Below are 14,041 nucleotides of genomic sequence, written 5' to 3' on the forward strand. Positions count from 1 at the left end.
GCACAGCTGCAGGGGACGGCTGTGGCTCCAGGTCGCTGTGCACCATGGGTAATAACACCCAAGGTCGCTTTCATGGTCACGACGAGATCTGTGAACTGTCTGAAAGGTTTTTCCCCGTCGTCATCATGTGGGCGTTGCAGACAGATTGTTTAAAATCTTATCACAGCTCGTTCTTTTCTTCCCCTCCGTCTCTGCTGGCTCGCGCTCTGTCCTCGGTAACGTGTGGGTTACGCAGAGATGCATTAGGCCGCCTGTGTTTCAACAGCCCGCCTTTTATGAGTGGGTGTTGAAAATTGGTGAGAGCTGGCTGTGCTCAGATGTCTCTATTTTAGATGCAGCATGACAGTTATGAAGCCGGGTGTCGAGGGATGAAGTCGAGGGGGGCGATGAGCGACGTGGCACACATCATCTTTGAAAGGCTTCTTTGCATACTGGAGCTGCATCTGCCATAAAGCAAACCGATCAGTCTCAGTCTGCGGCTGTTTACACATCCTATGATAACGAGGAATCGCTTTACAACGTTATACTGTGGTAATACTTAAATAACCTCAGCAGTGGAGTGGGAAGAAGACAGGCCTTTGAATTTCAACACTTTGTTTTAGTCCTAGAACTAAACTGTACTGAATATGCAGTGCTGTGCAAAGCTAGCCATCATTTCTTCATGTTTTGCTAGGAAAATAATAATAAGGGCAGTAAATAAGCGTGTAAGGCAAAAATAGAGTTGTTATGACCTTCAACACAGCCTGAACTTTTTGCACAGCTTTCTTATAATTAAAGTAGTCTTCAGGAATAGTTTAAGGCTTCCTAAAGGTTTTTGAATGTTAGTTGCATTTTCTTGTGTCCTGTCAAGATGATCCAACACTGTTTCAATCATGACAACATCCGTTACATGTGGCTTGTTTCAAAATGGCTTGTAAATTCAGGTATACTTCTTTGTGTGTTTGTATTTTATGTATAAGTGGTTGCAACGTTGGGCACTAGCAATAAAGGTCAAAGCCAACCTCGATACTTGCATGTCCCTAGTATATTATTGGGAAGTTTGAAAATGATCCATCAAAAAAAAAAAATTGTGGGTAATATAACATTTTTATTGATTTTTCACATTCGGTGTGACCTTGATCGTGACCTGACTTTTACCAAAATGAAATCAGCTCGAGCTGTTATTGGTATCTACTATCACACGAAATTTTAAATGGTATCTTGGAGGCTAGACTGCTAACAGATAGACAGACAAACAAACAGAACCAATTCCCCTTCCAGGGGAGAATTGGGCTGCTTGGAAGCAAAATACAACAAAATGAGGTCTGGCTCAAGATTTTTGCACAGACACAGATAATTTTTCCTACTTAAACCATGATTAGGTTTCTTTTTGCAAATGGAGCTCCGCATGATGCCCCAAACTAGTCCGCATCCTCCGTCCCAGTCTGAATTGTGCTTCGGGCCTCCTGGTATGACTATAATGAGGCAGTGATGCTGTGTGGCCTATTAAAACACTGTTGGAGTAATGTTTGGGTGGGGCATAGCCAACACTTTGATGCTGCTGACCGCCTCCCAGTGTGCTTATTAAGAGATTTATGGCTCATGCACCCCCCTCTCTCCTGTTCACACTGCCATTTGAGTGTTGTTTTTTGTCTCTCCTGTCATGGATACCATATGGAGTACTTCATTTGAAAGAGCGAGCTGTGTTGGCAAGCAGCGGCTCGTTAGAAGTGATGAGAGAGCTTTTCATTGCTGCATAGGAGAGGTGACATACTTCTGTCAAGCCCTCTTTTTTTCTCTAAGACAAATTAATTTCTGTCATCTGGAATAATTTGGTGAAAAAATATTCGAGAGTTTTCAAAATGGGAATCAGTTCAGAAGCTTCTTTTTTTTCCTCTTTCTCCTTTTTTTTTTATATAATGGAAGGAGTGAACCAAGTCTACCTGGCGAGGTTGCATCCCGGTTGCCATGCCAGTGTTGCCTGGTAATAAGTTGGGGAGGAGGGGGGGGGTTCTTTGTGTAGTTGGTGCCGTGCTCGCTCCCTGCCGTCAGCGACGAGATGGAGTGAAACACACACGAACCGATAGGGATCTCAGCGAGGTTTCTTATAATGAGCCCTCTCTTTGCACACGAGCAAGCCGCTTTGCAGAGAGAGACCCTTTCCACAGGGCAATTACCCGGTACAATAATGGCAGCGATTGAATTTAGGTAGCGCGCGTGCATATGAGTGTCACCGGTAAAAGGGCAGGCTGGCTTGGCTGCTTGAAGATGGTTTTCAATTAAAGGAGATGAATAAACGCAGGAAAGCGCTGTGCTGATGTGCACCTCGCAGAGAATAAAACACTACCTGGGGTCAGTTTTGTGGATTTAATGGAAAGAGTCAGCAGGGTGTTATCCTTTTGTATTACTTTGATTCATCTTGACTTGATGGAGTTTGGGAGCCTCTGTAATGACTGGGGTTGAACACTGAAAGCTGCCTTTTAAGAGGCTCCGATATCATTTAAGAAAACGTGATCACTCTGAGGTTTGTGTTCACATTGAGAGAAACATTATGGAAAAGTAAACTGCTTAACTTGTATTTAAATCGGCTTTATCTGCAGGGTCCAGTTAATCAGATGTTTTTTGTCACTTCACAGCAGATCTTGAATATATTTCTTGTGCTTGTTGACCTTTTTTGTGTCCTCGTTTCTGGATTTTTCTGCAATAAATAAATCCGGGACATTGACACCCAGTTAAGCGTGCATATCTGTCACTCGCGTTTCAGTGAGCTGACAGGGAAGTCGTACCTGGTCTGACTCGATCTTGTTTATCTTCACTCCTGTCGAGTTCAAAAAGGCAACCTGACCTCTTCGTTTGGCGCCGTTTCTGTTCCGTGTACGGGCGATCGCTCTGCGTCGTTCACGCTGGAGAAGACGAAACTGTTGCTGACAGACAGAAATGTTAAAATATTGGCCAAGAAATCACTGAAGCTGAAATTTCCTGGATCACCGCAAACAAAACGCCGATATTTGTCCGTGATCAACATTTTCCAACCCTGCGATGCATGACTGAGACGTACTGGGAATTTAAACTGTCACGATATAAGTCACAAGATATTAATCACCCTCCCTTACCTGTTTCGTGCTCTCTCTTCCCTTTTTTCCACAGCACTTATTAATAAACCATAAAGTCAGTTTTTAGGGAAGATCTTCTGCCAGCCGGTTTTAAGTCAGGCAGCCAGTGGAAAACTGAAAAACACACACCCACACACACATAGACACAAATCAAGTAATTTGTTGACGGGCATTGAAAGTTCTGTCAGTGGGCGTCAGACTTTGCCACTTATTCTCCTTTCCATTTGATCGTTCTGACATCTCGGTCCACCCAACCGAGGATGAAGCTATCACACTTTTCCATCTGAGGTTTTACTACAGCTTGTAAAAACACACTTGCCTGGACTCTGATAGATGGTTATCAGCATGTGTGATCCCAGCATGCCAGTCATTAATGAGGTCACCTGAGATTTCTTAAAGATCAGATTTTTCTCCCAAGTATTTTGCTTATGCTCAGGAAAAGTCGACTTTTATCACTTGGTGCCATTTAAACGGTGTTTAGGTTCAAGCCCAGAGGCTCTTTCCAGATACTGTGTGCAGGTTTCTGTTTTGTGTTTGCCACACTCTGCATCTGTCTTTCTTCTCATAACCGTGAGGAACATCTTCTTCCTTTGCTCTGTTTGACATACAGCCTAATAGGAAAGCTAATCTTGTTAGTTTATCACTCCAGTGAAGCAGTAGGAATCTGCAGCAGCTGCTAAATTTCAGAGCAAATAAGGTATGGTCCTCTCCCCACTGCTGGCATGCATGTCTGGCTGGTTTAATGGATTGCTGTAGGTTTGTATTCATAACCCCAGCTTGAAGATGAGGACAGTCATCCACCTCTGATTTTGATTCTGTTTTTTTTTTTTTTTTTTTTTTTTTTTTTTTTTGTCCTGTAAAAATGACCCCGTGTGGAGCATCGCCATATTTACTCGTGTAGCCATGGCAGGGCTGCGGGGACTGAACCTACTAAAGTGGATGCTTTTAAAGAGGGAGTAGTTGCATCAGCGTGCCATCTTTTGCATCCTGAAAAATTGATGACATCTTTTTCCAGTCTGTGCTTGTTGCAGTGCTGCTTGTCTTACCTCCTGACTGACATTGACTGAATAAGATGTTAAACCTACTTTCAGATCGTATGTGAACTTTTGGAGTCATGAATTATTAATCAGACGGAGTCTTATTTTTATTTCCCCCCCTTTTTTTTGGTGTACTCTTTTGAAGTTTCACTGTTTGTTGTCGGCGTGTGCTGCTTGAGCTGGGAGGGCTGATGTTATCAGCAGTCTTGCAGGTCTTATCCGTAATTGGGTTATGTAGATATTGCGATTTGGGAGAGGATGGAGTAATGAAAATGGAGTGATCACGTTAGATAGTGCCGTTTTCATGGGTTATGGACTCTTTGTTACCAAGTGGCGCTTTAAATTGGTTACTCGTAGTGTAAAGAAGTGCGAGCATTGGGCACACCTGGTGCTCTGCTCTCTGCAAAGGATGCTCAAATATTGCAAAATTTATAATCACAGGAGGTTTTTTTTCTTTTCAATATTTAGACCACAATTATTGCCATGGCAACCCAACTTTGAAGCTCTAATGCATTTGTGTGTGTCCAGTTTTATTATTTGACCAAAGCCTCTGTCAACCTACAAAAAAACCTATTATTATTATACATGTGATTACAAATAAAGTTTATTTATGTACACAGCCCTTCTCTGCCTTAGTCCCCTGCTTGAAACCTAAGAGACTACCATAGCAGAGCTCATGCACAGCTTTCAGCCTCCAGAAGAAGTCATACTATATGTACTAAATTCTATAAAGTAAAGTGAATCTGAGTCTTAAAAGCTTTGTAAACTGTCAGCGGCAGCCTTTGACTGTGCTTTTCTTGAGTGCCTTTTTTTTATCTTTTGAGGTTTTTTCATACTGTTCCCCTTCATGCTGAACTCTGCTGTCACTCCTTTTCCTGTTCAGGCCAGTTCTTAAACATTCAGTGTCACCGTCAGGCTGCGCACACATTTGATTGATTTATTTGAAGACTGCACACATGCGTGCCCACACTCCTTCGCTCTGCGTAGCCAAATGCACAAACAGACACAAACATGGCACCATTTATTTCATTTCAAACGTGGTGAAAGAAAGAGGAGAGTCAAAAACATCTGGGACTCCAACGCTGTGCTTAAAGGAAATGAGTGCGCATAAATAAGGATGGGAAAGAAAAGCATAATTAAAATACTTTAAATACTAAATAATTCATCACCTGCTGATCACCTTTGTTTACCTTTTTAATTTTTTGACATTTCTGAGGACATAATAACCTCACTGTATATTTTAATAGCAAACAGGCTGAATTACAGAACCTTTAACGTCTTAAATATTTATCAGTGTTTTGCTTGGATACAGCGTATCAGCTGCAGTTGAATGTTTGAGACTCTGCGATATGCGTGTCACTTTAAGGATTGAGATTAATGTCTAATGTCAAACGCTCCAATCACTGTCTCACGCGCCGTCAGCAGCACTCATTTCGGCGACTCCAAGGCTCCTTGTTCTGCTGTCCTGTCATTTGCAAACATTTCAGCGCAGCTGTCTCGCTTTGACACGGTCCACTGAGAAGCTGTTAAACCGCACACATATGGGGCTATTCGAGCTCCCACAGTGGGTGTGTGTCTGGTGCCACGTATTTGTGGCTCCTGTGTGTGTCTCTCTTTAACCTCATGGAGCCTCGGGCTCGTGTGTCATCCTTGGATGTCGTCACCCTGCAGAGGCATGTTTGGGGAAACTTTCAGAGATAACATTGTGGTGTGTGTGATGGCCTGGTGGAAGCACACAGTGCTCATCGCAGGTTTTTTCACTGATAACATCTCTGATGCTGCTCATCTCAAAGAATTCATTTTTCTTTTTGAATGCAGAAATGTGAAATCTTGTTTGTATTCATTAGATTGTGTTATTAGAACACTGATTTTGCCCACACATCTTCCGTCTGCATCTTGCATCTGTTCTTGAAAACTGAATCGGCTCGGCCAGCCCTGCCTGTCAGTGCCAGCAAACAAAGTTGGGAGAGACAGAAAGAAAGGAGGCGGTGAGTTTCAGATGAACCTATTATGGTGGGTTCTGGCTGTCAGGCTGACTTAAAGGCGACTCCCACCTGACAGCCATGACAGCCGTGCCAGGCTTAATGGGGTCGGCAGTGCAGTGAGCTGAAGAGGCGAATCCCCGTGTGCAGATATTTCACCCTCTCAGCAGTTTCCTGCTATATCTTTAACCCAGTTTCTGTCTCGTCCGACTTATTTCCAGATACGTCAGTTGAATTCTGAGGAATTGTTTTGAAATGTGTCAAAAACACCCATGTGCTGTGATTGACGTGAAATATTAACAGGGCTGCAAGTTTTTTGGGCTGCTGATCGGTATCGAAGCCGAGGCGTATTTTTGTGGATGCGGGCTGAAAGATATTTCACTGTTTTAATGGCTTTCTAGCTTAAAAAAAAAGTATTTGAATAGTAGAAACTTTAGGTATCAGTTTTTCAACACTGTTTACGCTTCTCATATGTCAGGACATGCAGAATTTGTTTCACTCATACACTGCAGCTCCTGAACTCCGAGGTTTTCCAGTCATATGGCAACGCAAATGCGTGACACGTGTGATCTCGATGTGATGACAGAGCACCAAATATTCATCCAGTGTTTGTGAGTGAATGTCACGTGTGCTGCTGATCAGGCAGCTCCTTCAGCTGAAGCACACAGAGCGTTTCCAGTAAGGCGAACATGTGTGAAGCGGACCGTTTCCTTCTGTGTGATTCATATGAGAAAGAATTTCGTTGAAAACATCCCGGCTTGTTTGTACAGAAATTGCACAAATTTTGGGAAACATATCCCAAACTATTTTTCAGAAATTGAACAGAGTTCGTGAGTGAAAAGAACTTTTATTGATGGGCAAGTTTTAAAATGAAAACTTGAGTATAAAATGTAGTTTTTTGTTCAAACGAGCGGTCTAAACCAAAATAACACACTAATGCGTCATTAATGGATATATTGGTTTGTTAAAACTTTGCTAATTGCATCTTGACCAAAAGACGGTGGTGCGTTGTTTACTTGCAGGTTTGCCACCGTGTGACGTTCCTTCTCACTCCTTCTGATGGCACATTGCTAGTCGCAGCATTCTTTGTGTTGAATGTTTTTTGTCATAAGAACAGTCCCGTCCTGTGTTCCTCAGTCTCACTCTCTTTGCCTTTTATCTGCAACTCTCCCTTTCAACTGCTCTCTCTTTGAAGGGCCCTCAGTCTGAGTTTGGATAGCATTTACCCTGCTTATCTATCCCAAATGCCACACAGCGAATATCCGAGCATTCCTCTTTTCTGCAGCCCTCTTGTGACTCACTGAAAAGCGTGACCTAAATTATCTGTGTCGATCTGGCCAGACTGATACAACTTCAGTGAAATTTGGGTTCCTGAGTGAGTAAAGTGAAGGTAAAAGACAAGAACAGGGATGGCAGTTGTGATGCTTTGTGTGCATGACTGTGTTTATACTGTTTGTGCACGTGTGCCCTTGAAGTCTGCTCTTCTGCGCCAGTTTAGAGAAGCAGGATTGGAGCGCGCTTGATAGATGTAGGTCACGGCACCTTCTCTGTTTGTTCAGTACAGTAAACTTGGCAGACTCGCGCGCCTCACTCTACCCACCTCACTCTCACGTCTGTCACTCCGTGGAATGTGAAAACGCCTTATCTGTCTGCGCCGCATCTGCCGGGACTTTTTCCGGAAGTTGTTCCCTCTGCGTCTGCGTGGTTCTAAACTCACAAACTCGCGCTGTTTGTCAGCGAGCATCTCAAATGAAACCATCAACCGCGTGCCTCCGCCAAAGCTCGTAACATTGCTGCGCAGAGGAGGTTCGGTGTGATGGAAGCTGGCATGCTACCTCGCACCCCAGCTGTAGGCTTGGCACGGAGGCGGAAGGCTGTCTGCGAGCATAGATTGTCTGAGGTGGATGGCGAGGATGACTTCGCTGGTGTTTCCAGCCCATCTGCTACCTTTTATCCCAGTTTTGCACAGATGGAACAAATTCTCAGTCCCACAGGAGAATTGCTGGAGACCATTTGCTTATACAGACGAGGAGTTGTTACAACCCTTTGTGCAATAAATCATGGGGAACCTTCATGGTAGAGCTCGTTTCAGAGTCTGTGGGAAATGATTTATTAACTATGTCAAAATATTATTAATTGTTAATCAGTGAAAAAGAAGAAATCATACATTTCAGAAGCTGAAAGAAATACAATAAAAGTATTTTTGCTCAATAATATTTTTTTGCCTGAATAATAGTATAAGAGCGTGACTTCTTATGATTATTATGTCTGGCATGAAGTCACGAGGAAAAAACTGAAAAGTAGATGTGATCATATATCAAAAACTGAGTGAAAATTATGCAGAAGCTGGTCATGGAGGAATGATTCGAGATAAAGTAAAAGCCAATCATCGGGCCTTTGGTGTCTTTGCTAGAACCGATGAAGTCGTCTATATAAAAATAGATTCCCCAAAGAAGAATAAAAAAACAAGAGTCTATTCAAATGGAAAATGACAAAATGAAAGCATACAGTCATTGAGCCCTCCATTCTTAGCTATTTTAACCAGCTGATAAAGGTGTAGCCAGAGCCGAGGTTTTACTGGCGACCGAAAAGGTTTATACGATGGTCTCAAATATTCAGTTGTTTTTCTCTGGATTTTAAAGAAGTACTGCTTCAATTTATTTGATGTCAGTGTTGAGAGCTGTTGCTTAGCATTTCTACGAGTAATCTTTTCTCTGATCTTCTGCGGTGCCGTGACCTTGTCAGAGTCGGCACGCTTGAGCCTCGGAGAGACAAGTTTATTTTCCAGCGTGCTTTGCACAACCTTCCTAGCAATTGAAGGCTATTTGCCCACCTTTCATGTAACATTTAGATGGAATTTTCTGATTTCGGTCTTGCTGATGCAAATAAAAGTCCATGACTTAAGCTGACACACTGTTTTCTTTGAAATGCTGTAAGTAATACTTGTGGCCATATAAGGCAATCTGATTTACACTGAACCTGAACCTTACTGCAGGCTCACCAGAATGGAAGTCTTGTTTGACCATCCTTTCTAACTCGCTGTGTCTTTTCCCGCCTACCTGCCTGTCAGCGCTAACCACCTGCAGGACAGGAGCGGTGGCATGTTAGAGGGTCAAAGATGGGAGCATTTCATTGGCTCATTATCAACATCTTCCTTGATTTAACTTTATTGAAAGATCTACCTTTTTTTTCCAGCCAGACACAGGCAGACACACACGCCGTCACACAGGTGTAGGTATGGTTAATCAACTCTGGTGGTGGACCGTTACTTATCATAACAAACCCCAGACAGGCAGGATAACATTGTGTTATACGGGGCTCATGAGGGCCTGCCTCGACAACCTTTGCAGATGGCTATTGATAAGTGTTTCATTATGGTGGTTGTTCAAACTAGTAGGCAGCTGCTGAGTTTAAATCAGGTGCACTCTGATAATGTCATCTGTATGTTTACACTTGCCAACAATAAAGAGTGTAGTTTGTCATAAAAAAAACATATTAATGAACCGAGATTTACAGTATAAACAAAACTGAATTGAATGAGAGGAAAAAAATACTTCCCATGATGTTGGTACTCTGAGGTAGACACAATAGTCTGGTAAGGATATGCATGACTGTATTTAAATGAGGGTAGAAACTACCAGCTGTGGGACACAAGTTTCGTGATCTGAATCTGTATAAAGTCATAAAATATTATGTAGTATCAGTGTGTTCTTTTTAACTTGACCGACTGTACTGTCAAAAAGTTTTGTCTACACATAGTACATAACAATCAACTTAGCAAAAAAACATTTTTAGGCACTTTGTTACTAGCAGCAGTTACAAAAACACTTAATCTTTCTTTTTTGGGTTTAATCTGTGACAAATGCTGGTCAGCTATTGGCTGAAAAGTGTGCATATGTCAACAACGGTGTGCAGTATGTCCTTAAAAAAAAATGTGAGGAAGCTGGACAAGCAGAGGACACAAGAAGCTGTAGCAGATCTAAACAAATGTTTGTATCTTTAGGCATTTTGTTACTAACTGGATGTTACAAAAACACTTAATTTGAAGAAATAATTTCAGGAAAGTGGGTGACCTACAGATGTATGCAGCAGATGAACAGCATCTGGAAGTAATGTTGTTTCAGGACATGAGATATCAGTCTGGCCCTTTAGTGTTGGTCCATCTACTGTTGACTGCAGCCACATCAGGAATGGCGTCAGTGGGAGGGTGGCTGTGAAGAAACCACTGAATAGCCTGTTGTATGATGAATTACAAAGAAATGGACTAAAAATCAGAGCTGTCTTATGAAGTGATGAATCCAAATTTCACATATGCTTCACAACAGTATGCAAACAGTGGGTCGGCTTTGTCTTCTGTTTCCTCCGTCTGTTTGGCAGAGACTTTTGTGATTTGTGCTACAACGGTACTTTCACGTTTAACTGAGAGCACGAAACAAAACTGAACGGACCGATAATCTTCTGAGACGTGGATTAGTAGAGCATAAAACATGTCTCACACACAAATCTTGTCCGCAGCACCACGAGGGACAATAAAAGATTCAAGTGTACGTGAGGCTGTGTCTTTGTGTGCGAAGCACATCACGTCTAATTTAAGAGACACGTCTTCCTGAGCCGATGACAGCATGTGACCGTGGGCGTGTGATGTTTGAGTGTCAGAGCACCCACTCACATCAGTCTATCTAACAGGGAAGGTATTTTCCCCCGGCGCAGAGGCTGATGATTTTACGAGAAAATAATTCACAGCCATTATTGTCTAAACATCACATTCCTCCACAGGGCTAAGTGGTTGCTATGGCGTACACTTAATGAACGGAAAAAGCAGTAAAACGTTAACAGCAGCCCCATTCTAATCTGACTTTCCCCTCTTTCTCCCTTTTCTCCTCCTTTCCAGTTCTGTCCATCCAGGCCGCTGCCATTCAGTTCACCAAGGAGCCCAAATCCCAGGATGCCTTGCACGGCCGCAGCGCCATGCTGCGCTGCGAGGTCAGCGATCCGACCGACATCAGATACAGCTGGCTTCACAACGGCCAGCCCCTGGAGAACAGCGAGAGGCGCTTCCAGGAGGGCAGCAACCTCAAATTCAGCGCCGTGGATCGGCGGCTGGACGCAGGAAACTTCGAGTGCGTTGCGGAAAACACGGCCACAGGAGAAGCGCTCCACTCCAACAACGCCTCCTTCAATATCAAGTGTGAGTGTTGAGTTTCAGGCCATTTTCCCTTCCTTTGACGGAGGAAATAAAACAACCCTCTTAAGTGAAAATTACCAACTGACAGGGTTTCATAATGGCAACAAGGGTGTGCATCCAGTTTCTGGATCAAAAAAGCCAAACAAAAGTTGCAGTATAAGATGACGGGGTAGTGTAAGCTGAAGGAATGTTTCCACCTTGTTGCCTTATTCTTCGTGGCTTCTCCTCTCTATAGGAAACTGGATATGTGCGCCACCAAGCATGTGTTTTTTTGTTGCTTGTCTTTCCTCTCCGTTGTGTAACACTCTCTTTCCCATATACTCTGAAAGGGCTTTTTTGTCAGGAAATTACTGAACAGTCTAGTTCACCTTAAAGCAGTATAATTATTTCGGTTTAGATTAGCACAGGTCTGTCTGCTCCAGTTTTTTTATTTGTGTCATGCTTTTCACATCTTCAGCTTCTAAATGTGTTGTCAAATTAAGGGGAAGCACGCTAGTGTCTTAATTTTGTTATTTAGCCTCATAACCAAACCTCAGTGACCCGCTTAAGTTTCAGAGCAGAGGAAGCCGGGAAATTCTGCACAGCTCTGTTTGGGATAAATAACAACCTTGTTTGGGTCTCGTCAGAGGCCCTCAGGTACCAGTTGTTACTGTAAAGCCTTTGTGTCATACAAACAGAGTTTTCAGTGATGGTAGAAAGAGGGAAAGGAAAAAAAAAAAGCAGGCAAAGCGGGCGAAAAATGATTCCATCTGGAATATGTTCCCCTCTCTTGCTACATTCAGCCTGGAGGTTTGTCTTTGCTGTGATGGTGCTTGTTCAAAGGGTGATTACAAGAACAGATGAGTGTCCAGACCTCCTAGTTGTAAACTGAGAGACGGATGGAGGGAGAGAGCAGCGGTTTAACTCCCTCTCTATGATGTGTCTCCACAAGTGGATATTTGAGGCGTGTGATGTCGAGCACCGTCTCTCTCTGAGTGCTTGCAGTTGTAGCCAAAAGACCAAAGAGGCCCATCGGTTTTTCCCAAACCCTGTCCGATCTGACGGGAACCGCTCACATGTGTTGCAATTGAACATGATCTAGTGTGTGAATGAAGCTCAACCGACTTACTCCCACAGACTTAATAGAAAAGAAACAAGTTAGACATGAAGCACCAGTTCTCCAGAGCAGAATAAACTGCATTATCTGCCAAGCCATTAACATTCCCACGCACTGGAAAAGCAAGGCATAGTTTTCTTGAAAGGAAGGGCATGCAATATAAATAGGCTGAACTCATTTAACCGTGGAAATGTTTATATAAGAGTGGTCGTACCTTTTTGATCGGTGTAGATAGCAGTCGGGCTCACACAAATGTGCCCGTTCTTTGACGTGAGCGCTGACGCTGCACAGTCTGGTCCCGGTTCATGACACACATCGATCGTAATAAACATTAGTTTGCTTTTGTAAATAGATTTTTCTAGAAGTCTGTGCGTACGTTTGGATGCGAGAACTGGCTGCTAAGTTGTCTGCTAATGCTACCAAGCTAAGTTAGCAAGCTACATCTAAACTGCCATAGAGTGCTGAGCAACGGACCAATTAAAGACCTGAATTTAGCTCACAAAAATTGGGGCACAGACTTTGTTGGTACCAGTCTGTAAACATGTGATTTTGATGTAAAGTTAAGAATGTTACAGGAGTCATTATAAGAGACTTTCTGTTGTTGACTGCCACTGGGGGCGCTGTTCAGTCAATAAAAAACTAGAGACACAGCGGTGTCTGCGGCACTGTTGCCTCACAGCAAGGAGGTCTTGGGTTTGAATCCAGTCTGGGCCTTTTCTGTGTCGGGTTTGCATGTTCACCCGCGTCTGTGTGGTTTCTCTGCGGTCACTCTGGCTTCCTCCTAGAGTCCAAACACATGCATTTGGCTAAGTTATTTGGTGATTTTTAAATTGACCGTAGGTGTGAATGAGAGCGTGTGCGTGATTATCTCTGTGTGTTGGCCCTGTGACAGATAGGCGACCTGTCCACGGTGTCCCCGTTCACTCTATTTGATGCATGGATGACAATGAATGAATGGATTCTCGGTGGTTTATGTTGGAGCATCATATTAGGCACTTTTTACAGACAACCTAAGAAACCGGCACACAGCTGAGATGCTGGTTATGAAGTTATTAATGCACCGCACATTACCATTCCTGTAAAAATGGTAATAGCCTGAGTCAGCTTGATAAGAAATCACATAAGTGGATTCCTCAGGCATAGCTTCAGATAACAAACATCTACGAACAAGAAACAATGTTATTTAAGAGCTTAGTGCACACTTTTCTCAACCAGATGCTCAAACTGCAATAGTAAATCATCCCTAACCACTTTCGGATGCTACGTCTGTGTGTGCGTATCAACACGTTTACCTCTGCATCATTATCTGCGGTTTGGCTGTCCGGCTCACTTTAAGTGGATCAGACCACGCTATGGTGGCTGTTGTCATATTTCCACTCATATACAGTTTTAACAAGCGGTCAAGCTCGTGCAGCTTTAAAGTAGACGTCTTCTGGCATTAATCTTGACCGTGCACTCACTCATGTGTACGCTACTTTGCGTGCTTGGTAGTGAATGTGGACTGTAGGGGGTGGTGGTGGTGGGGTTTTCCATATGTACTGTATCAGGGACATTTCTGGAGTTCATTCGTCCGCCCCTCCCCCACTGACGAGAGAGGGTTAATTTATTTTTCCTTTCAATGGTGGGTGGGCAAGTCCTGCCAGCTGAGA

General features: G+C 43.3%; 1 protein-coding gene across 1 annotated transcript in view; it reads left to right on the forward strand.

The window, feature by feature from the left end:
- ptk7b (protein tyrosine kinase 7b) overlaps window positions 1-14,041 on the forward strand; it is a 71,648-nt gene that overhangs the window by 39,187 nt on the left and 18,420 nt on the right. The window contains exon 2 of the mRNA XM_085478187.1: window positions 11,003-11,299. Coding sequence (XP_085334313.1) covers window positions 11,003-11,299 — 297 coding nt within the window. The remainder of the gene's footprint in view (window positions 1-11,002; window positions 11,300-14,041) is intronic.

This window comes from Copadichromis virginalis, linkage group LG13 (assembly GCF_057382275.1).
Source record: "Copadichromis virginalis isolate Kocher_CV1m ecotype Utaka linkage group LG13, C_Virginalis_male_GT1.1, whole genome shotgun sequence".
Taxonomy (NCBI): domain Eukaryota; kingdom Metazoa; phylum Chordata; class Actinopteri; order Cichliformes; family Cichlidae; genus Copadichromis; species Copadichromis virginalis.